This window comes from Lissotriton vulgaris, chromosome 10 (genome assembly GCF_964263255.1).
Source record: "Lissotriton vulgaris chromosome 10, aLisVul1.2, whole genome shotgun sequence".
In the NCBI taxonomy this organism is placed as follows: Eukaryota; Metazoa; Chordata; class Amphibia; order Caudata; family Salamandridae; genus Lissotriton; species Lissotriton vulgaris.
This window is the reverse complement of record NC_141698.1, coordinates 714,029,900-714,054,545: the sequence shown is the minus strand read 5'-3', so window position 1 is coordinate 714,054,545 and position 24,646 is coordinate 714,029,900. Positions and strand designations below refer to the sequence as shown.

The window sequence follows — 24,646 nt, the reverse complement described above, 5'->3', positions numbered from 1 at the left end:
GAGATAAGGCTCCGGTCATTCTCCTTACGTAGGAGCCATTGCTCGAAGGCTGTGAGGGAGCGCGACATCAAGACCACATTGGCCGGACGTGACACCCAGTGAGTTACTTGCGCATAGGCAAAGCTATCAAACACATCCGTTAGGGAATGTTCAGTCCGTAGCTCCGTGAAGGGGACAAGCCCCTCTAGATCAAAAGCATACCCACCCTCTTACAATCCTTCTCTCGCCAGCGATGAAAGACCGGGGAAGCAAGGGCAGGGGGGAAGGCGGGATTGTCCACAATCGGTGTCATGGGTGAGGGGAAGGTAGTTCAACCCTTTCGGATTGCCAGTTGATCCCATGCCTTAAGTGTTGGTGACGTCACTGGCGAGGAGTATAGTCCCCATGCCCTATCCTTGCAAAGCAACCAGAGTTCCCGCCAAATGTTGCAACCCGCCACTGCCTGGTCCATGAATAACCAATGTTTACTCGATTCCGGCCTATTCCATTCAACCACGAAGAGTAGACAGGCAGCCTGAAAGTAGGCCGTAAGATGAGGGAAACCCAAACCGCCAGCGGCTTTAGGGAGTGTGGTCGCCGAGAAGGGCGCATAGATTCTGCTGGTTGTCCCAGAAGAATCTATTCAACAAGCCCTGGAGTTTTTTTAGAGCCCCCCTCGGCGGTGTAAGAGGTAGCATTTGAAAGACGTACAGAAGAGTCATTTTGATAGCCGCTAACCTGCCAAACCACGACAGGTTGAGGCGCGAGCATGCGGAGATAGATTTGGTAGTTTGTTCCACCAGGTTAGCATAATTCAGGGAAAGCGTCCGGGGTACGGTCGACCCAAGGCGGATGCCCAGGTACGCGATGTCCGATTGTGTCCAGCGGAAGTCGAAATCCCGCTGCAGGTCAGCGACCTCCTCCGGCGGGATCGAAATATTAAGGATTTCAGATTTAGTGAAGTTGACCTTAAAACCGGCCACGGCATCAGGGGTGGGGAATTCCTATCTCCCGACGCCCGAGACATCTAGATTTCTTAGGAGGGCAAGAGGTTTTAATTTGTATATTGTCCAAAGGACAAGTAGACAGTTTTATGGTAATCCGATACACAGCTGTTCAACCCTGTAGGTCACAGCCAGTTAATAAGATGCTCTGAGCAGTTTATTGGCAGTGAAAGGGTGAATGCAAAAGCTGGGGCCTGCACTTTAATTTCCCCAGAACAGAACAAGAAAATGATAAAGCAGAGCTCGAAGTTGGAAATAGCTCGTGCTCGTGTAGCTTCCAGGCCCCATGTAAGAGGCTGCCTTATCTGCCTCTTGGCCCCTTGCTCTGACTTGAACTGTATGACCCCTGCCTTGTATTCTCTGCTCCACTCCTGGGCCTCATCTTTAACTCACTTTGCTTTCCCTTCTCATGCACCCCCTCCTTTGCACTTTGCCTTTCCTGTACACCTTATGTTACACCCGGTGCCTGAACCTGCTCACCCCACCCCCCTTAGCCGACCTCTCTGACATCTCTGACCCGCTCCCCTTGGCCTCTCATATCTTACACATCGAGGGCTTACATTAAAGCTCATTATCTTTCCCATGGGCGTTCATGCAGGCCTAAGGCCACCCCCAATTCGGTCCTTGCACTAGGCCTCTCATGTCACTTTGTGCCTGCACCAGGGGCATTGTGAACAGCTGTGAACTTTTTGATGGGCCTCTTCAGTCTGCTGGTCCGCAGACAAAGTCCGACTTGAAAGGGTGGGTGAGTGAGTGAGTGAAAGGGTGGATGAATAGATGCATGTATGAATGAGTGAAAGGGTGGATATACAGATGCATGGATGAATATGTGCAAGAGTGGACGATAGATGCATAAATTAATGAGTGAAAGGGTGAATGGATAGATGCATGTATGAATAACTGAAAGGGTGGATGTATAAATGCATGGATGAATACGTGCAAAAGTGGATGATAGATGCATACATTAATGAGTGAATGGGTGAATGGATAGATGCATGGATGAATGAGTGAAAGGGTGGATATACAGATGCATGGATGAATACGTGCAAGAGTGGATAATAGATGCATACATTAATGAGTGAATGGGTGAATGGATTGATGCATGGATGAATGAGTGAAAGGGTGGATATACAGATACATGGATGAATACGTGCAAGAGTGGATGATAGATGCATACATTAATGAGTGAATGGGTGAATGGATAAATGCATGCATGGATGAATGAGTGAAAGGCTGAATGGATGAATGAGTGGAGCGTAAGGGTGGATTTTTAGATTCATAAATGGATGAGTGAGTGAAAGGGTGGATGATAGGTGCATGGATAAATGAGTTGATGGATAGGTGCATGTATGAATACGTGAAAGGGTAGATGTATAGATGCATGGTTGAATACGTGCAAGAGTGGATGATAGATGCATACATTAATGAGTGAAAGGGTGAATCGATGGATGCATGAATGAGTGAAAGGATGGATAGATGGATGAATGAGTGGAGTGAAAGGGTGAATGGATAGATGGATGAATGAGTGGATGGATGTAAGGATGGATGTGTGAGAATGGGAGGAAAAGAGCAAGGGTGAATGAAGGGATGGGTGAGTGGATGGATAGGTTGAAAGTGGATTGATGAGTGAAAGGATGGACGACTTACTGAAAGGGTGGATTAATGGGTGAGAGAGTAGATGAATAGATAGCTGACTGGTTGAGGAATGGATGGATGGGTGGGTGGCTGGGTGGAAGGGTTGACGGATGGCTTGGTGGGTGGAGAGTTGAGTGTAAAGGTGGATGGAGGGATTAGTGAAAGGGTGGATGGATATTTGAGCGAAATGGAAGATGGATGGTTGAAAGGGTGGATGGATGAGCTAAAGCATAAATGGATGAAGTGAAAGGGTAGGTGGATAGATGAGTGAAAAGGAGGATGGATGGGGTGGATGGATGGAGGGATGAGTGAAAGGATGGATGAATAGGAGTGAAAAGGAGGATGTGTGGGGTGAAAGGATGGATGGATGAGCAAAAGGATGGATGAGTGAAAGGAAGGCGGGATGGATCAGTTGGATCGATAGGTTTGGAGATGGCAGGATAGGCTTTAGCAGCAACAGTAGAGGTGGTGGAGCTCTTGATGGGCCTCTTCTGTCTGCAGCTCGGCAGACAAAGACTTGTAATTAATTTGAAAGGATGAATGGATGTGTGGGTGAAAGGATGAGTGAGTAGCTAGATGGATGGATGGATGGATGGATGAATGAGTGACCGGGATGGTGGATGGACAAAGGATGTTATAATGAAGGAAAGGGTGAATGAGTGGATGGGTTACAGGGTGTAAGGATTAGACAGCGAAAGGATGGATGAATGTAAAGGATAAATGGATGGATTGATGGATGGGTCGAAGGGTGGGTGGAAGGATGAGTGAAAGGGAGGGTGGATATATGAAGTGAATGGAAGGGTATCTAGATGGAGTAAAAGGGAGGGTGTATGGATGAGCGAAAGGATGGATGGATGATTGGTTGAAATGGATAGGTTTGGAGATGAATGGGTAGGTTTGGATATGGATGAGTCATGGATCGACAGACAGATGAACAGATGGATGAACAGATTGGTGAAAGGTAATGGATAAAAGAATGAATGGGTGCCAATGTAAAGGTGAAATGCTAGATATCAGTGGGTGAAAGGATGAATGAATAGATGCTTAGATGGAAGAGGCAAGAGAGCTATTGTGGAGAGGATTCCAATTACTTTTTTTCGCTTGCTTGGTGTCATAAGAACTTTGAATCATCGTGGGGGGTATTTAAATGTTCTGGTTACTCACTTGGCCTACGTTGTGCTCCTTTCTCTACCTTGGGATTATCAGGTAGGCGTGGTGCTGTTTGCCAGCGAGTTCTTACTAGACAGCTAGCATTTGGTCTCATAAAAGCCACATTGCCATAGAAATTCCTGGCACTGAACAAAACTATTTTGTAAAAGAGCAGAATGCTATCACACGCAATGAAGCCAGCTCACAGATAGGAAGAGATCCCATTTCAATAAAAACGAAAGGTCTTGGTTAACTCAAATTTGATTAGGGGCTCAAATGTTAAAGTCAAGAAAGTGCACCCATGATATATGTCCTTGTATTAAAGGAGATTTACGTTTTTCATGAATTCAAATGAATTTCCTTAAGTAGGCCAGAAAACCGTAGTCCTAGAAAATATTTGTGAATTGCATCTTAGCATGAGCAAATATGAATATGCCCCAGCGGAAATCTGTTGAGTGTTTACAAGTTCACTTTTTCTCCAACCACATTTTTCCCAGCCCTGGAAGAAACTTTACTTCTGCCGTTGTCAGGGGTAAATTTCCGACCTTTCTCAGTATGGGAAAAAATTAGAGAAGAACTGGTGAAAACCTCCAAAATTCAAATCCTTCTATAGTATTAGCCTGACATAACCAGAGAGGCTATTATCAGAGCTCTTCTACAAAGAGATTGCAGCCATTATTTGACGGTGCACTACATGGCACCAAAGGGACAAGTGGATTTTGTTACAGGACAAGTAGATTTATGAAGCTACTTGTCCCATGGACAAGTACATATTTCAATAAATTCCACACCCCTGCACGGCATGGAAAGCCCGAATCAGCGCAGAGAGGCAGCAGGGTTCCGTAACGCCAGAATGAGATAGTCAGCGTACAGGCTTATTTTTATTTTATGCTTGTCGGCTCCGAATTGAATGCCCGCAATGTCGGGATGGGATCTGACACGTTGAGCAAAGGGCTCCATATAAAACGCACACAGGAGCGGCGAGAGGGGGCACCCCTGCCGCGTCCCCCTGGTGATAGAGAATGGTGCCGATCTACAGCCATTGACCCGCACGACTGCCCTTGGAGACGCATACAGGGCCTGGATCCAGCGCAGGAAATTGCCCTTATTGTCCATAAGCCCGCAGCACTCAGAAAAGGAATCACCACTCGACCCTATCAAAGGCCTTCTCCGCATCGATGGATAGAAAGAGGGCCTGGGTCTTTGCGCGGTGTACTCCATCCAGCAGGTGTAACAATCTCTTGGAGCTGTCGCTGCCTTGGCGGGTGGGAACGAAGCCTGACTGGTCCGGTTCAACCACTCCATCCATAAGGGGGCTAAGTCGGGCCGCGAGAATACCAGCGAAGAGCTTAGCGTCGATGTTAAGGAGAGAGATTGGCCGGTAGGAACTACAATCCGCGGGGTCCTTGACGGGTTTAAGTATGACCGTTATGGCAGCATCTGACATAGAGGGTGTGACCGAGCCAATCTCAAGGAATGAATTAAAAAGGCGGGTCAGAAACGGAGCAAATTCCCGGCAAGAAGTTTTATAAAACAGTGCCAAGAAACCATCGGGCCCGGGGGATTTTTGCTAACTTTAGTCGGGAAATAGCGGAGATAACCTCCTCCACTCGGATCTCCGAGTCCAGATCTTCGACCGCACTCTCCAACAAGGGGGTAACGCCAGCCGCAGCGATGTACCGGTCACACTCAGCGGGTGGGGAACCCTCCTCTGTGTACAAGGATTGGTAGAAATGGTGGAAGGTAGCTGCGATCTCAGTGTCAATGGTACATGACACAGATTGGTGGTCCCGGATGGCGGCAATGGCCCGTGACTGGGCCTGGGCCCGCAAGCGGTGCGCAAGCATTTTACCCCCCTTGTCTCCACTCATGTAAAACTTATGGCGCAGGCGCAATAACGCGTATTCTGCCCTATCGAGATCCAGGTGTTTCAGCATGCGCCTCAGTTTCGAGCTCTCTCCAAACCCTGCGGGCCCCGGTATGTTAGAGTATAGTCTCCAAGCCCCGAACATCCTTCTCCAGCTCCCCCCTCTTATCTCTTCGAAGCTTGAAGTATGTGGCTGCCAAAGCAATAAAATCACCCCTAAGCACCAGCTTCAGCTCCTCCCAAACAGATGCAATCGCCGTTTCTCCGACGGGGTTCTCGGTGAAGTAGTACGTAATAGTGTCCCTGACCTTACCTACAACAGTGTCCGCGCGAAGCATGGAGTCGTGTAACCGCCAGCCAGCTGAGGGGGTGCGTGCGCCGCATAGAGTGAAAATGACCGACAGGGGCGCATGGTCCAAGAGGGATCGGGGAGCAATATCCGCATCGTGGGGCAACAGGGCGGAGGGGGCCAGAAAGTGGTCAAGGCGCGCATATGTCTGGTGTGCAGCAGAATAATATGTATAGTCGCACTCCTGGGGGTGTTGTAGCCGCCACACATCATGCAATCCACCGTCCGCCAACCACTGCTTCCCCTCTACCGACCAGGACCCTGAGCTGTGCAATCTATTTGCCGACCTATCGCTAGTCTCATCCATTACAAGGTTAAAGCCCCCCCCCCCCCCACCAAGAGGAAAGCGTCAGGGGAAGCAAGGACCTGGGCCAAAGCTGTGCGCAGAAATGACTCCTGTTGCGTGTTTGGTGCGTACATGGACCCAACGGTAAAGATCGTGTCCCACCCACTGCACCTGCACCGCCAAGAACCTCCCCTGTATATCCACCAGGTGAGCCAAGACCTTACAGCGCATCCGGGAGCTAAAGAGGAGGGCAACTCCATTTTTCTTGGCCGGGCACGACGACCACAATTTAAGGGGGAATCTTTTATCTCTCATTCGACGCTCGTCCTTGTGCAGGAGGTGCGTCTCCTGTAGGAGGCAGACATCACCCCCAGACTGTTCAAGTAGGGATAGGACGGCAGAGCGTTTCACTAGATTGTTTAGTCCCCGGACATTAAGGCTCACCACTTTCAACTCCCTAGCCATCCCAGTCGAATTTGATCTGCATCACAAGTGCCCCAGGGCAAATTCAGGGCCGAGCATGGCTCCCGTGAGCAATCAGAACACACATCCATCAGCATGAAGGAAAGGAGCAGAAATGCACACATATGCACAAGCGGCAAAGGTCTGATGCGGAGTCCCCCCCTGCACTCACTCCCCCCCCATCCCCCAGCACACACACTGAACCCCCCCATAACGGAACCAAATTAAAGTGAAAAAAGACAAAGTGAAGTACGCATGTCAGTAGTACAGGCCACATAGGCAAGGGAAATAGGTACCAATCCACAGTCTTCCTCTTCCCGGTACGGGACTCACTCAACCAACAGTACATATTAAAGTACTTTCAGGGGATGTCCCCCCTCCGAAGCCATCTGTTTACCCTCTCAGGCCTCACAGCACCTCCGAGACATCATCCGGGGCAGCCTCCGTAACCAGAGCCACAGAGGCTACAGCTGTGCCCCTCTCCTGGAGACATGCTGAGGGATCTGGACCCTTCTTGGGAGCAGAGCGGCCCACCTTCTGCCACTCCGTCGAACGTCGTTGTCGCCTGTGAGTGTCGTTACCGCCCGTTGACTCCGCTTCTGTGTGTTCAATACCCAGGAGGTCCATGGCTACTGTGAGCGAGCGCACCTGAACCAGTTTATCTTGCCAGCGAAAAATTAGTCGGAAATGATGACCCCACCTGTATGCGACGTTGCGATCTCGCAGGAAAAAAGTGACTGGCTTGAAGTCCCTGCGCTTCTGCAGTGTAGAAGCCGCCAAGTCCAGGTAGAGCACTGGACTATGCCCACGGCAGGGGGACGACATTGCGCGCCATCTTGAGAATACACTCCTTCAATTGAAAATCATGCACGCAGACGAGGATGTCCGGAGGTGGTGCCTTCGATCCCTTGGGTAGGCCCACACGGTGCACTCTGTCCATTCGAATGTCTGTGACCTCCTCGTCTTGCAGGATCTGCTTAAAGAGGGCCTCAACGTACTCACGGAGATGCGTTCCCTCACCCTTCCATGGCACCGCCCTGATCCGGATATTGTTGCGGCGGGAACGGTTCTCCAAATCCTCTGCATGTGCCTGTAGGTCGAGGTTCTGTTCAGTAAGCCTAATAACGTCCTGCTGAAGCCGATGTATGTCGCCCCCGGTCTCCAGGTCATGTTCTTCCAATGTGGCCACACGTTCCCCTACTTCGTCCACGTCTCTCCGGACCTCCCTCAAGTCCGCGGCTAGCTGGCTGCGCAGCCCTGCAAGGTCCTCTTTGATTGCTGCGAAAAGCTCCAGCATAAAGGCCTTGGTCGCAGGATCCTCCGCCTGACTCCGGCCCGGGGACTTGTCAGCCACTGGGGACACGGCCTGCCCTGAGCTCTTCGGTACCCCGTCCTTGCCCGGTTTTTCTTTCTTCATCCTGGCAGCAGCCATAGTCGACCACAGTGCGCCTCCTTCCCACAGCACGCCCCTGAGGCTGGCAAGGCCACTGCACCGCTCACACATCCGGACCAGGCGTCCACGTGCTAAACTAGGCCCCACGTCGATCACATGTGCTTTACTCCAGGCCGAGGCCCAGAAGTCCGATCCCACAGGGGGTAATACAGGCAGTCCCTCACAGGGAAGAGGCAGCTCGCAGATCCAGTCGCCACCCGGTCAGGCAATGGATAGGGGCAGGAGGCAGGGCGACACGGCGCAGGATGGGGGCACAGCGCGCCTAGGGCGGGACACCATGCAGGGCGGGCTGTATCGTCGATCACCAAGGCAAAGTCCCACTAGGCCGCAACTCGCTCCAGATGGGCCCTGCTATCGTCATGCAGCCGGCAGATCGCTCACTCACTTCCCTGGCCTACGCCCTGATATCTCGAGGCTCCCGCTCTGTTGTTTCGGGGACTCCCCCACTCCCCCGGCCCCAGGTCCACTAGCGATAGGCCCTCTACCGCTCTCCCAGGGCCCACTGACGTCGACAGCAGTAATCGGGCTGCAGGGGCTTCTCCCGTCCCACCTGGACACCAGGCCTGCCCACGCTCCGCGCACTCTCGCAGCCAGAGCTCAATCCAGCGCCCGGATCTCGGCGCGTTTTAGGCCTCCCGTTCCGTCCAGTCTAGTTGCGGCTCCAGCGGGCGAAACAGGACCCCCAGCCGGTTCGCCGCTGCAGCAGGGTGTCGGTAGGGCAGCAATCCCCGCTGGAGATGGGTCCCAAGAGGGTGCAGGGCAAAGCTTTAGGACTCGTGGCGCCGGAGGGACTCTGATACACGTCCTACTCAGTCGCCATCTTGGCCACGCCCCTCGAGATGGGTTTTTGAAAGACCTTTCGCCTTCTACTTTGTCTGCTCAGTGGGCTGTGGTTTTGGGCATGTAGGGGTAGGGGGACCTCATTGGAGGGTATTGCTCTTTTGGCGAGTCTTGCTTCTGCTGAGCTTTCGGCTTTGTCGTCTGATCGCTCCTTTAATTGTGCGTTCTTGGGATTTGCCGACTGTTCTGAGGGATCTGCAGTTGCCCCCTTTTGAGCCCTTGTTGGAGGCTGATCTGTTGTGGTTGTCTACTAAAGTTGGCCATCACCTCCGCTAAGCGGTTGGGTGAGTTGGCTGCTTTGCTTGTGTCCTTTCCTTATTTACAGTTCTTGTAGGACAGGGTGGTTTTGCGTCTTGAACCGGCTTTTCTTCCTACGGTTTCCTCCAAATTCCATTTACAGTATTAGGTAGTTCTTCCGGATTTGCCTGGAGATACGCTTGCTCCTTCTGCCTTGGATGTTCACCGAGCCCTTCAGGTTTACCTTTAAAGTGCCCTGGGGTTTCATCTTTCTCCTGTCCTTTTTGTCTCCTGTGGGGGTGTGGCCTAGGGGAAGAAGGCATCTACTTCCACCATCAGTCGGTGGATGTGTTTGGCGGTCTGGCAGTCCTATAAGTCTGTGGGTCTGCCTCTCCCAACTCAGGTGTGTTTGACACGGTCCGTGTCCGCTGCCTGGGCTGAGGTGGCAGGGGTTTCTATCCAGGAGATTTATAGGGTGGCTACTTGGCAGTCCCATCATACGTTTGTCCAGCATCATCGCTTTGATGTTTTGCATGTAATTGAAAAAGAGGCTTTAGCTTTCTTCTGGGCACTGAATAAGTTTCAGAATTTTGTTTGGGCAACTCATTTTAAAGTCTGTTCTCATCATAAACCATTGAAAGAAATATTTTCAAAAAAATGTATAGATTGAATTTCCTCTCGGATAAGATGGGTTATTGGTCTTCAAGATTTCTATTTTGCAGTGGAGCCTCTACACGGTGTTGATAACGTAACAGCGGATTGTCAGTCTCGCCTTGTATGTGACATTGAGGAAGATGAGTTTGTGGATGATGTGATGGAAGAAGAGGTTAGCGTTTGTGAAATAACTTCATGTGTAATAAAAGAAGATGAGCGAAAAGAGGAGATTCAAAAAGATAGTGTACTGAAAAAAGTTATAGATATGATTAAATCTGAAAATTCATTTGATAATTCTTTGCCTAAAGTTTGGCGTACGATTGCAACCGAACTATCTGTTGATAAAGAAATATTATTAAGGGGCACTAAGTTGGTTCCGCACTAAGTTGGTTCCTCCTTCCTCTATTAGGAAAAGTTTACTGGAGAAAGCTCATCAGGGTCACTTCGGTATAGTAAAAGCCAGAGAAAGCCAGAGTTTCATTCTGGTGGCCAGGAATGGATGCGGAAATTGAGTGAGAGGTAAGAGTGCATGCAATGCAAGATAAGTGATAAGATACTAACTCCTCGAACTGTGCCTATGGTTTGTAGAAGACTACCCGATGGTCCCTGGTAAGATATAGCCATCGATCTTGATGGTCCACTCAATGGTGAGAATCGTACTCCTTATTTGATAGTCCCAATTGATCTTTACTCTAGATGGGTTGAAGTTTCATGTGTAACAGAGGTAACATCTAATTGTGTGATTTCATTTTTACAAGATGTGTTTAAAAGAGGTTTTCCAAAAACTCTTTTATCCTGTGGTATTACGCATAACAAATGTGCTTTTTATCACCCTGAGTCCAATGAAGCAGTTGAAAGGTTCAATAGAGTAATAAAAGAAAATATTCAACTCTCTAGAGTGAACTCTTTGAATTGGAAGAAAGAGTTGCAAAAGTGGATTCTAGCCCATCGTTTTTCTCTTCACACTTCTACTCGGAAAACGCCATTTGAGCTATTCAAAGGAAGAGCTCCTAATACTAGATGATGCCCTACTTGGATAATTTGGGGTAAAGGTGTGAAAGACAGTAACATTGGTAGTTGGAGGCAAAGAGAAGAAAAGCATCAAAAATATAGTAAGTTAAATTTGATAAAGGAAAAATGTTAGAGATGTTGATGTGAAAGTAGGTGAATTAGTACTTGTAAAGGCTCCCGTAGGAGCTTTATGTTGGTCTAAATACACTGCTCCCATGTGTTTAATAAAATGTTTCAGAAATGCAGTTAAGTTTGAGAATGGAAGGATTTGGAATTTGAGCAGAGTTGTTGTTCTCAACAACAATCCTGATAAGAATAAATTTAATGATAACATGTTTGTTCGCACAAATGTCTCTAACACTTACACAAGACGTAGTGATCGTCGAACAACTGTACCTAAATATATGGAAGATTATGTTGTTTAGCTTTTTGTTAAGATTAAAAAAAAAATGTATATCTTAACCGCAGCGGCAATTCCGCCGCGGTGCGGTGGTTTAGCGCAGTGGGCGGGGCAGAGTCGGCCAACGGACGTGCGTAGCACTACAAAGGTAGTGCACGAGACAGCCGCTGGCCGACGCATGCAGCGAAGGGCTTAAAAACTAGGATATTAGTATTTGTGTAAGTTTGTACACCATTTTGTAACATTCATGTTCATATTGTTATTAATTTTCAAGTGTATCTCATTATTGGAAGGGCGATGTGTAGGGTCTTCTTTCTTCTCATTAATATGTAAGTTCTATAGAACATAGAACATGCACATGGTTGCTCAAGGGTCAGTTGCTCCCTGGTGTCTGATGGATAAGGTGTTTCCAATAAACCTGCAAGTTCAATCTCCTCTACTGTCTCCTGATTATTCAAGACGTTTCACCTCGATGGACAGTTTTGCTGTTACCGTCTTGAATGGTGCAGTGTCTTAATTATTTGTTTGAGTAAATGTTTTGTACATTTGCAAGGATCCCTGGTGTCCGGCGTTTTCCTTCATGGTTTTTCTGCTTGGGTGGTCCTCACATTGTAAGGACAGTGACAAGGAGGACATAAGAGGGAGTAAAGTTTTGTTACTTACCAGTAATCTTCATTACCTCGGTTAAGGCTCTCCTTGTCCCAGTCCCCTCCCTCCCACGGTGTTTGTGTCCGGACTTGTTGATAACAGGCATGGTGGTGGGTGGGAGGGGCTTATATAATGGAAATAAAGAAAACACTAGCATTTTTAATAGGCCTGTGGTGAGGCAGGACTGCCTCACATTGTAGGGACTGGGAAGAGGACCTTAATCGGGGCAATGAAGATTACCATAGGTAACAAAATGTATTCCTGTCACCTTGTGTGTTGGGTGCACTAGGAGTTTGAGGCACTCCCAAAAATACATGGTTCTTTTACATATGTAAGTTTAATACAGTATCAGGGTCGTATGTGTAAGTAACAGAACCAAGCCAACTGTACACTGACACAGATAAACATGATCCTGCATACACTAAAATTCATCCAAATCTGTGACATAGGCTAAGGGGCCTACTCACAATAGATGTTGCAGTGCATAAAGCAGTAATCCTAAAGAGGCCCCAAAATAAATTAGAAATTACATTGGAATATTCATATGCAGTTAGTATAAATAGAAAGGACGGTGCTCTCCTTAAATTTTTACTTGGGAGTTGGACATTTAAGGATCGATGCACAAATTAATATAAGCGGGTATTTAAAATACTACTGCTGTACTGTTTACCCTCCAAGCCCACATGCTTTTCAGAATCAGTTCCTATGTGTACATTGCCAAGAAAGACTCTTACATCAATTTAGACAACATGTTAGATATTCCAGGAAAAATATTTTGAAGCAAGAAACGGCCAATTAAATTCCACGAAGATTTTGACACAAGCATAACTGGGGAATGTAGAACGTAGTACGAACTTCAAAAACGTTAGCCTGTAAAACTAAAGAGAAAAAAAAACAATGAACGTTAACAGCGGGGAGGAAGACTTCTGGATAGAAATCCACCAGAGAGCGGCGTGTATTAGGAGGCCAAACCTTGGTGTCTGAAAATGTATTTATTGACAATGTTACTGATAGACAGTGCTCCTTCTCTACCGGCAACTGTGAACGTTATATTCGTGCTCGCGCAAACGTCACATAGGCAGCGCGCACGAGCGCGCGCCCTGGCACAGAAATAAAATGTAGTGTAGTGCCGACCAGGCCAAAAACAAAATGGCGAATGTACGGTGTATCACATGACTTCATGTTTTTCACCCCTCCCCCAAGTCCTACCGACTGAATCCGCCGAGCACGGGGGTATAAACGGGCTGCGCCGTCTTGTGCACACAAACCCCATCTTAGTGTGCGCTTAGGCTGACCACGGCGGTGCTCGTGATCGAAGTCGTGCATTGCACGACGGCCATTTTGTTGAACCTCACGCAGACAGGGAGGTAGCCTAGCTCACAGCACGGAAATAATTATATAATTCAAACGTACCGACTCCTCTTCCTTTTCCATCCCCGTCGGCATCTGCGGCACTGCGCGGTTGATGGACGCATATTCGTGCAGATCAGGAAGGTCCTCGCAGCGGAAGATGGGTAGAGCCTTGGACGCGTCCAGCGCCCGTGCTCGAAACGACAATTTACTCATTGTTTTTAAATAAAGATCTGCGCTCTTTCTCGGCGCCGCCCGTGGCCGCTCTCATGGACACAGCTCATTATATTCCTCACTTTCCATGGACAGTTTCGGGTTACACAGACCAGAGCTTCAGATATGGAAAACTCCGGTCTTTTTTTGGGGGGGGGTCTCCCCCCGCTTCGGTTTCTCTCAGTCTCTTCAATACGCCATGGCCAACATGGCGGACATTAAAACTCCACTGTGCGCGCTTTCGGCCAACCCCGGCACCGAACAGCCATTCCCACACTGCATCGCGCACGTGCGCGGGCACAAAAGCAGTACACTGCAGCTGCGGCACGCGATTCCAAGAGCCTGAATACGGGCCGGCCACGCGCACTGTACAAGAGCCGACGGGTTTAGCAATAACACAGCGTGGAGCCGTCACCCCAGGGCATGGCGCGAGGGAGGGGTGGAAGCATTCAGCATCCACAAGAAGACTTTCAGGGTCACGTGTGACTACGGTATGAGAAGCTACGCTGCTGTTGCACAGCTAAGCTACTCAACATGCTACCGCTTCAACATGTTTCCTTACTCTCCTTGATAGCTGCTGTCTTCTGCAAAGACCACATCTGCAGTTAGACTTTCACAGCCTTCAATCCCATTAGTCAACATGAATGATAGTGAGATAATAAAATATGACGGTCAGCATTTTGCAACCCCCGTTCCTCCCCAAAAACAGTATTCAACCCGAGATTGTACTATATTCCAACATATTAAAAGCAATAAAGTTCCTGTCCAAACTGTCAAAACAAGCCACGGGAAAAACATCCCACGTTTTATAATATATTACAGAGTGTAATTTGTCTTTTTCATAATTCGTGTTGGTACTTTATCTGCATGGAACTGCCACGTAATAGACCATGAAAAATAACTTCGTAGGCAATAATTGTGTATAACATTTCTTATTTTGAGTGTCTAGTTAAAGTAACTGAATGTAACAATAAGTAATTAAAAAAGTACACAAGTTCATTCTTACATATCAGTGTTAACACAATATAATAAAACCACCGTATTGCATATTAAGATACAATTTCTTTGTCATTTATTAAAAAAATCTTTAAAAAAACAATTATTAAAAAAACAATATAATAAAACCACCATATTACATATTAAGATACAATTTCTTTGTCATTTATTAAAAAAAATCTTTAAAAAAACAATAATTAAAAAAGACAATCTCGTGGTAGAGTACTTCCATCTTCAACGCACGTTTCGGCGTAAAGTATGCCTTAGTCAGGAAAAGCCACAAATCCTGCAATTAATTTAAAAAAACATGCTAAACAATTGACATCGTCATTACTTTGCGTGTTAATATGAACTATATTTCGCGTTACAATACTTAACTGGCACACAACGATTGGATACATTAATCAACTTGGTATGCCTTCATTTTATTTTTATTTCAAAAAATTGAGACAAAGTGTGATAGAGAGAAAGGAAAAGGGAGGGGGGGGGGGTTTATAAGATGTGAAGAGAACAGTATTGAAGATGGAGGGATAGTGAAAACCAAACATCCCAGTCTAACTTATGTAGCGCCCCGTGTGGGAAGTGATTATATCTAAAAGGCTTACTTTATGTCCTTTGGCCAGGGGATTAATATGCCAAGGAACAGTATACTCTGTTTAATGTTCAGATATAACTTAGAACCTGTGAATATATAACAGGTTGTCATTTAGATGAATGTCCTGTATCTAATAGAGTAGGTAGGAAGAAATTTGGATAAGATAAAGGAACATGGTGCGTATACCTTTTCTTTTATTTTTTAGGTACAAACAGGGTATGGAGACGCTGGGCACGTCTAGGAATCTGATATGATTTCTTAAATATATTAGGCAACACTCTGTGGCATGATAAGAATCTGTGGGTGGAAAGCTTTAGATTATTTTACATCATCTATCTTATTAAAGTCATTTTTTTGCCAATTTATTTAAAGTCGACAAGTGTTACCTGATTTATGATTTATAAATCTCGAACATTGAAGCCCAGTGTGGCAATCCGGATAGAAGGTGAGTTTCTGATAAAATAGGTAATAGACCAGCGTTTGAAAAATTGTTGTAAACAACGACTACAAGTATTACGGTGTGGGTTTTATTTGCCAAATTATTATATTTTTACCGTATTTATTGGCTTTTAGAATATGTAGTACATGAAAGCATCTCTATAATGAAAACAAGGGTCTTCGTAGCGTATTGGCAGCATGTAAAGGAAAGCACAGACATATGGTACCTACGGAGGTATGAGGTCTTGTGCATACCAAGAATAATAAATAACATGACAATTTTTCCTCAGACTCAGACCATGTGATTTTCGAATGACACTGGAAATCATATAAGGTACTTCTTACGACATTCTTCCCCATCACTGATTTTAACATTATGTAGCCAGCCTCATCAATCGTTTAGGTCCAGGGATGTTTTGACAGTCTCCTCCAGGTCACGTTTAATCATCATGCTGATGTTAAAAGGTATCATCAAGGGAATTCGTAGAGGCCAATACATTTAGATTGGTAAAACAAAACAAAAAAGCAAACCAAGCTGTCTCAGGGGTCTCTCCTCCAATCTGATGTGGAGATGTGAGGGTGTTCCAATAGGAGAAATTATTGGTCCACAGGGAGGGGGGGGGGGGGGGGTATGCTGATGCACTAAGAATAGCTGACCAGTGAGGGCATGAGAGGTGTGGTGGGGCACAACCTCCCATGTTGCATGGTTTCACAACCTTGTGAAGAGGCATATTTCCCTCAAGAGACATAGCCAGTCATCACTTCTAATGTGCACCAACCTCCTCATCTAGATAACCAGGGGGGTAAATCAATGGCTTCCTCGGCTGGTACGTCCTGTCAGTCTATATCTTCCTCTGTATCCTCCTCTGGGAGTTCCCAACACTCTAGCACTCCGTCCACATCCCCACAATTGGGTGTAGTTGCACACCACAGGCATCTTCCCACATCAGGGCTCTCTTCTGCTCTAGCCGAAGCAGCATCCTTCACCCAAGTCGCAGCCGCTGGTCCCACCCCAGAATTCCACGTCATTGCTATGCATCTCTTTACCAAAGCCGTGCCAGATCTAGGAATTTAGTGCCCACTTTCAGTTTCCCAGGACTAGGAAAAAACCACAGTAGGCAGGTTTCCAAAGAACAGGCAAAAGTAGGGCCCAGGGATGTGTTAAGTGTACATATCACTGTCTCCCAGAATGGCTGCAGATGGGTACATCCCCAATTCATTTGACAAAATCTGCGTATAGGAAGGTAAATCTGGGGCAGGTTCGTGGCTCCCGCCATAAATGACCTGCAGTCTGTGGTGTGTGAAATGGGCCATGAGGACATAATGAAATTGTGTATATTTCAGTCTCATATTCCTGTAGACTTTTTTTTAGGGTATGTCAGGACTTTACACCTCTCGGAGTTTGGGAGATCCCAGCACAACAGTGCTCCATCTATCTTTGATTGCCACCCGCGGTTTCCGAACCATTCCTAATAGCGACTTATAGAACCATTTCATCAGGTGTCGTGCAGTGCCCATAGACACCAGCAGTTGTAGCACTCGTCAAATCATTGTTTTGCAGTATTTTCTCCACTGCACAATGTGAGATAGCTTTCATTTGGATCTATGATGATGATGTGTTTGGAACAGCGTTTACTACAGAGTTCATTGTACACAGTGTTCTTTTTTTAGCTTGTTCCAGTTTAAATGTCATACCTGTAAGATCCTCCAGCTTCATGTCCACTGCTTTCACCACCAGCTCAGTTATGCCAGTTTAATAATTTAATATCTGCATGGGGGTACTGACTGACTTCAGCATGTTTTTCTCCCCCTTTGTAAACTAAAGCTCCTACCCAAGTCCTCATCCTGAGCGTTACTACTGCTCTGCCTAGATCTGTTTAAATAATTATTAACTGGTTCCAAGGATTATAGTGGGGGCTATGATAGTTTCACAATTTAACCGCCTCAAGATGAAAGATGACCCAACAAGTTCCAGTCATTGATATTCACATTGCACCTGTTGCCTCCTTTTTCAGAACATCTGCATGTATTTACAAATCCCAGCATCTTGTGGAGACCTTAATGGAAGCGCTTCTCTCAGACACCCTAGACCAGTGGTTTTCTCAGCTGTCCTTGCACTAAGGTGATTGTCCATGATCCTCAAGACTGCCTATGCAGCACCCTCCGTGCACCTTCCCCTTACTCGATGGGTTAGTTTTTTTCTCCCTTCAGCTGTGGTACTGCTGTCTGCGTCTCAGCTGGTAACTTAACTTTCTCCCTGTAGGCCGTTGGTGCTAGCTGCTGAGGCCCACTTGCCCATCATTGCTAACAACGCTGCTATTTTTAGGTCAAGCCTACCACACAGTCAAGCTATCTGATTGTGTAAGATATGTTGTTAGCTTAGCAAGAACAACCAGGGGCTTGGAGCCTGCCCATAGCTTACTATTGGTTGACTTTCCTATCACTCTCATTTGTCTGTTTCTTCTTAGTGTCCCAGACTGTCAGTCATACTTGTTACTCCCATGGAGTATAGCCTATTTGCAATCTCTTTTGATTGACTGGCTACTATACTTCCAATGCTTGCTTCTCAATCACTGCTTTTTTCTTTTTCGTTAAACACTACATAAGCGTGCATGTGTCCAGCTATCTATCTCCTGTACTCCACTTCCACTGCACTCCATGTAGCTCAGTCACTCATGTGCCTCTTCCTGCCCCCATCATGATTTGCTCAGACTCTTGTAATGTCCACTGCTTTGCTTTCTCAACAGGTGCGTTTCCCCCACCGTCTCTTTGCTGCTATCTCGTTTTTTTCTCCCCACCCCGCCGGTTGATTCTTTCCCCCACCCTCCGTATTGCTTCCCCACCCACAACCTCTTTTCTCGCCATTGCTTATCCTTCAGACTCCTCATCGTTGCAGCATTATACCAGTGTCCTTGAACCACCCACCTTCGCTTGATAAAAAAAAAAGTGCCATATCATTTTATAGGTGTGTGCATGTGTGATGGGAACACCTGCTGTATGACGTGGCCAGCCGCACCACAGCCTTTTTTTTTCTTCTTATTTAGCCATGCTGAACAGCATCAGGGATGCTGTCCACCATGGCTATAAAACAATGATAAAGCAATGAGTCTCAACGAATAGACCTATTGGCTTTACTAATGGTTGTTAGATTATTGCCATCTTCCAGAGTTAGGGGAAAGGGGTAGAATGGAAATAATACTCTGTTTGTTCTGCCTCAGCCCTTAATCCAGTAAGCTGTGAGTAGAACTCCAGAGTCAGCATTGTTATATGCATTAGAATTGTAATGTCTAGAGACTCAGCCCGTGGCTGCTATCTCCACAAACTATAAAGGAAGGCACCCATTATGGTGCTAGGTAGTGAGGTGTAAGTCAGAAGGAAGAGTGTAAATACCAAGTTAAAAATATGAACATTTGCCTACTTTGTGTGAATCTTTTCCATAATTATGAAGCGCCGTCGTCATTGCTTTGTCATAATAACAATGTAACTGTTGTATGTACATAATGGCATTACTCTGTTGCAGCTAAATATTTGCTATTTGTTCTACGTAGAAGAAAAATGTAAGGCTCACATTGTTTGCACTCAAAGCAGTCTCCTGAGAAGTGACTAACCTCTAGCAAAACATACCAGACGGTACACCCCAGATACATCTAATTCACATCTTTGATATGCAGCATAGCAAACTATTACTATGTTCACAGCATACACATTAAGATGATAGAGAGCTGACATTTTTCAGACACTCACCCCCAGTCACTATTATATCTGGGCTAAATCCATCATCGTTCTTCTGCCACCCCAGTTCCGACCCAGCCATATGCAAATCATTCTTGATCCTGCTCCTCATGGGAACAGTCCAGCATAAACAGCCAAGCTAGGTCATCCTTTGAATGGAAACAAGCATCCTTGGACCGGTTTCGGGGTAGGACCCCTCATCAGCCAGGCTAGCTTGAATCCAGTGGCAAAGTGAGCAAGGGTCCACGTCTGGGCATACCCTGCCAACGTAGGGAAAACACAATAAGATTATGAATGGAGGGATGAAACTTTTAGACACTCAACCCCAGTCACTATTAGATCTGGGTTAAATCCATCATCTTTTTTTGCTCACTTTGCCACCCCAGTTCCAACCCAGCCATATGCAAATCAGTCTTGACCCTGCTCCTCATGGAGACCATCCATTCCGAACTGCCAATCTAGGTCCTCCCTGGACTGGAAAGAAGCATCCTGGACTCTGGGTATTATTTTTGATGGGGTAAATCTGGTACAACTACTCAACCCTACGGGTGTCAAGGCGCTGGGGCCCGTCGTGGAGATTAAGTGAGCTATTGCCCAGAGTCAGATGGTGCTGAGCTGAGCTGCCGCAGGAGACAGGGATCAAACAGTGAGCCCTGTGCTCAGGATTCAGCTGCCCTGGCCGCTGCGATACACCTCATAGGGTGGGGAAACATACAATCACAACTTGCTTCACATTGTTTCATTTATGTATTTATGCCAGTTGTTTTCTGAAATACACTTTTCTATTTTAGGAATAAGGAAAAACAGTAATCCATAAAAGCTTTGATTACTATATATTGAAATAAGAAAATAACATAATACTTAGGGGTTAGATATCCTTCAGTCAAGTAGTTGTTTACTTTGAACACAGACACATACGAACATGTTACAGGGATGGGAATTAACAACATCTAAAAGTTTAACACATTACAGTAACTTTCCTTTTCATGTGCACACATTTGTTTAGAAGATATGATCTTTAATGTTTTCTCTTTAGATGTACAGAGCTACCTTTTAAAAGATGGTGTGGGGAAAATCCTCATTGGAATTTAAAATGGAACGGATGCATTACCTACAAAACAATAGAAAGCAGAAATAGGGCATATGGCAATGGTACTGCCACCTACTGACACTATGCATTCATATCAATGTTTTAAGCATCTACTTTCTGTGAAATAAAACCGCATTTCTTTAAGGAATTTCACAGATTTAGGCATGTCGTGAGTAGAAGAAGATCCAGCAGGTATACCTCGTAGTGAAACATGAATTGAAGCAATTTCTTGTTGCGGTCCGTTGATAGGTGTCAACTCAAGACTGTGATCACCCTCCATTTGAGTGATACAGAGGGAAAATCTCAGGCCCGGGTTGATGATTGTTGTAGCACGAAGGCTAAAAGCATGGCAGTCAGAAGCAATCTGGGTCCAAAGCAGGGTGATCAACTAGGGCTAATGGGCCCTTAGTGGCTTAAAATACAAAATCCCATAATGGAGATGCAGTTATTTTAACCTTTTCTATTGGATCTTATGTCAATTATTTTCCTTTTTAACAGCTGAAAGGTAACACTTGCCAGCCATCATCTTATTTCATCTCTAACAACTTTAAAGTGTAGAAGAGGCACATTATTCTTTGGTAATTTATGCAGAGCACTCCACAACCAATGCTGGCTTTGTGTATAGAGCACGTGACCAGTACAGTGTACCCAACTCTTCGACCATTCCATGAGCTTGCTACAATCTTGTTACATTCTTGGGAGTCAAACTTTTAAAAACCAAAACACTAGTCAAAAAACCAATACATAGGAAGATCTAGCAATATTTTTTAACTCAAGTAGATGTTAGTCTGGTCTGAATGACATCTTAACACCATTCAGTCCCAAAGTATAGAAGGAGGCTAGGGTAAGTCATAACCGGTTGAGTTTTCTCAGATCTTCTGTGGTGGTAAAGAGGGAAAAAGGCGTATTAATCTGGTTGTTGCTTTATGCCTGGGATACTAAAAGTGAGCATTTTAATGTCAATAAGTTCTCCAAGGCTAGACACAATATACCAGTTATAAGAAAGCCAAACTTATTGAATTTGATAATGCTGGTTAGGAAAAAATATGCCATGTACAAGCATAATTAAATAAAAAAGCATACTACTTCCACATTCCACCAAAACATATCTATTGGATCACATGATAACTGGAATTTGGGATTACATATTACTTCAAATTTCCTCGTCTAAACTTGACCTTCCTTGCAAACCTTTTCTGGGATCAGCGTAGTATTCTTTATTAACACAGTTATAAGAATTTTCCATAGTGTAGCAGTATTAATCATTGCCTGCTTCCCTATAGCTGATTACATTGCAAAAAACAATTTACCTTCTTTGGATGCCATGCAACTCCGGCTTCTATTTGAGCCATCCCATATCCTTTCTGTAACAGCTTGGAATTTGGGAAATTCCTAATGCAGGGTCTGCTGTGTACAGAAATAGAGCTGGTTTCTGCGTCCAACATGTTGGCCAACACAAACATCTTCGCTCTTTGCTGCACAATCTGTACTAGCAGCTAACTGTGTTCATGTTTCAAAACTACGGTTATGTCATCAGAACACCCTTGCCTGGAAACATGTAGTTCTTCAGTGCAGTGAAATACCCATTTGAGGATTCTTTACTGATGTGAAACCTAAAATTCTGAACTTAAGACTTACAGTGCCACAAACCTTATGGAATATAATTTTGGACACATACTTTTTTTTTTAGATCTGCGTTATAAACCACTTTAGTTTTCTTGCCACCCTCATGTTTAAAAATAATAATACTCATAATTATAAAAATGAATACGTACAGGAGCTCGGAGTCCGCTCTCTTTAGTTACTGGTCAGTTCAATAATCAATGACATTTTGCTTCTGTCCACAACAAGTGTTAATGCGTCAGCCCCTTTTCATCCATTGGCTGCCTTGCACTGTGATTGATTGCATTTTGCCAAATCACATGCGCAGAGCCGCCTGAAAAGGGCTGAACTTCAATGCCAGGCCTGGTGTCCTTGGGCCTCTCCTTTATTTTTATATTTTTTGACAAATTGCTTGCATATTGCATACAAACAATGTATGCTTGTCAAGGTCTGTCGTACTGGATTTGCCCCTACCTACGATGTTAAGCTCAGCACATAACACCTGTTACGTATGCTTAGGTTTAATTATTGTGGTTCCATCGACTCTAATCACACCAGTTTTTGACCAAACATGAGAAACAATAGGACAGTGAGGAAACCAGAGCAACATTTCATAAAGTGGAATTATGATGCACCTATCCCATACTTATGCCTACTTTAAGAGCTATGAAAAACATTTTTACAAGCTAACTGGATGGTGCAAATCGTTACAAAACCAATCTAATACATTAGGATGCTTGACCATTGGTATCACCTGTATGCTTTTCTTTTAAAAAATCAAAACTTTTTAAATGTCTATTGTAGATCTGCCCATCAACAGGGCATGTCTGATGAAAGCAGTTGATGAGTGATTGAAAATCTTGTACAGAAGACACTTCAAACTAATTCATCTGTAGACTCTCAATTTAAATACGTTAATTAATTGAGCAGTTAAAAACTTGCAATTGATACATATGTTTAGTTATGCAAACACATTTTTGAATGGCACTAATTGTTACAAATAGTTGGTCAGTGCCTAAAATAAACTGCCAATTTTAAATAAATTATAACCAACTTCTTACCCCTTCTGCCCTTCCTGAGCACAATATGGTTACTGTTGATTATGGTGAACAATGTCTGCGCAAAGGTTACCGTGATAATGTTTTTATCAAGACTCTACATCATACCCATGCTGAGTATAATGTGACAGATTGTTGGGTTTGTGGGTTGCTACCTTCTGCTGCCTATAAAAAGGATAGATTGCTAGCACTCCCTTTAACACGTGTGAATATTTGTGTGGGATGGTACACTTTAATTGGTATAGTGAAATTCTTTCAACAACCCGATTTCCTAAATCCTCGATTACCTAGTAGAGGATCTACTTTGACCATGCGAGTACGCCCTATGCCTACCCCTTCTCTTGGACAGCTGTTTACTGACGGACGTTTCGATCAGACATTTCTGGACACATGCTCGAAGAAAGTGGGACGATTTGTAACTCCTAAGGACACTGACAAAGTTAGGGAGAGTTTTCTACAGCTGAACTCTTCTTTGGCTTATAGACACTCTCCTGCGACAAATAGTAGTAGTCATTCTTTGGTGCCTCTGGCAGTTGTTGGGCCCTCACCATTCTTCTGTATCATGGGGAGGGGCACTACACAGGTTGGGAACAGTTCTTGCAATGTTACTGCTTCGATCCGCTTGCTCTTTAGTCCTTCTTTGGTCACTCCCTCAAATATTTACTTAGTTTGTGGAGATAATGGATACCTGTGGTTGCCTGAGGGTTGGGGTGGGATCTGCTATTTGGCTTACTTGCTTCAACCTGCCTATGTAGCACCCTCAGACTATCATAAAACACATTGTCGGTTTGCTATAATGCCTGGACAGCGTACAAGGAGGGCATTCCAAGTTGAGGATGTGGATCAGACAGATACTTCTTTACAACAATGGACAGATTTTTCTAAGGGTTTACTGCCGTTCTGGGGTCCCATATTTAACAGTAGGGCTATTCGGAGACTGTCAAGGGTGATGGAGAAAGTAGTGAATACTGAGGCAGACATTGCAGCTAATATGTCTGTCGAGATGCAGGCTATGAGATTATTTACGATTCAAAATATAATGGTGCTGGACGTCATTCTTGCTGATAGGGGTGGAGCCTGTCGCGTCATCGGGACGTCTTGCTGTGTGTATATTCCAGACTCGGCCCCTACTGTTAACTTAGCTGTACAGAAGCTTCATAGATTAGCGACTGAACTTCATCAGGACACTGGTACTTGGTCACTACAGAAATGGCTGTGGGGCGTTTTCTCCTCCTGGGGCTGGAAGATTTTGATGGGTGTTGTAGCATTAGTGGGTGTCTTGTTGACTTGTTGCTTCTGTGTCTATTGCCTTCCCCCTTGTTGCTCCATGTGTGCCAGTAATTTGCAATCTTCTAAAAGATCGACCCGCCAGTATCCTGTTTCTAATGATATGGAGCTTCCTGATATTCGCTGGTTGATGCTTATTGATGATGATGTTTTTGATTGATATGTTTCCCCGTCCCTAGTATGATGTGTAAAGGCCTTATCTTTTGGCTAATAAAGGCTACGCTCATGTTAGCCACATAATGCTAAAAGGAGGGTCTGATAGGTTTCATTTTCCGATGCCCCGCCCACTTACATTTACATATATGAGTTAG

The 24,646-nt window shown here is 45.4% G+C and overlaps 1 protein-coding gene across 2 annotated transcripts in view; it reads right to left on the bottom strand.

Annotated features, from left to right (window-relative positions):
• Positions 1-24,646, bottom strand: part of EPC1 (enhancer of polycomb 1) — a 1,373,110-nt gene that overhangs the window by 1,198,564 nt on the left and 149,900 nt on the right. Inside the window, exon 1 of one of the 2 annotated variants that reach the window (XM_086941548.1) lies at positions 13,388-13,832. The exons of the other annotated variant lie outside the window; for it this stretch is intronic. Within the exon in view, the coding sequence (XP_086797674.1) occupies positions 13,388-13,540 (153 nt within the window). The 5' untranslated portion in view covers positions 13,541-13,832. Of the gene's footprint in view, positions 1-13,387; positions 13,833-24,646 lie in introns of those variants that run through there. 2 annotated transcript variants of the gene reach the window in all.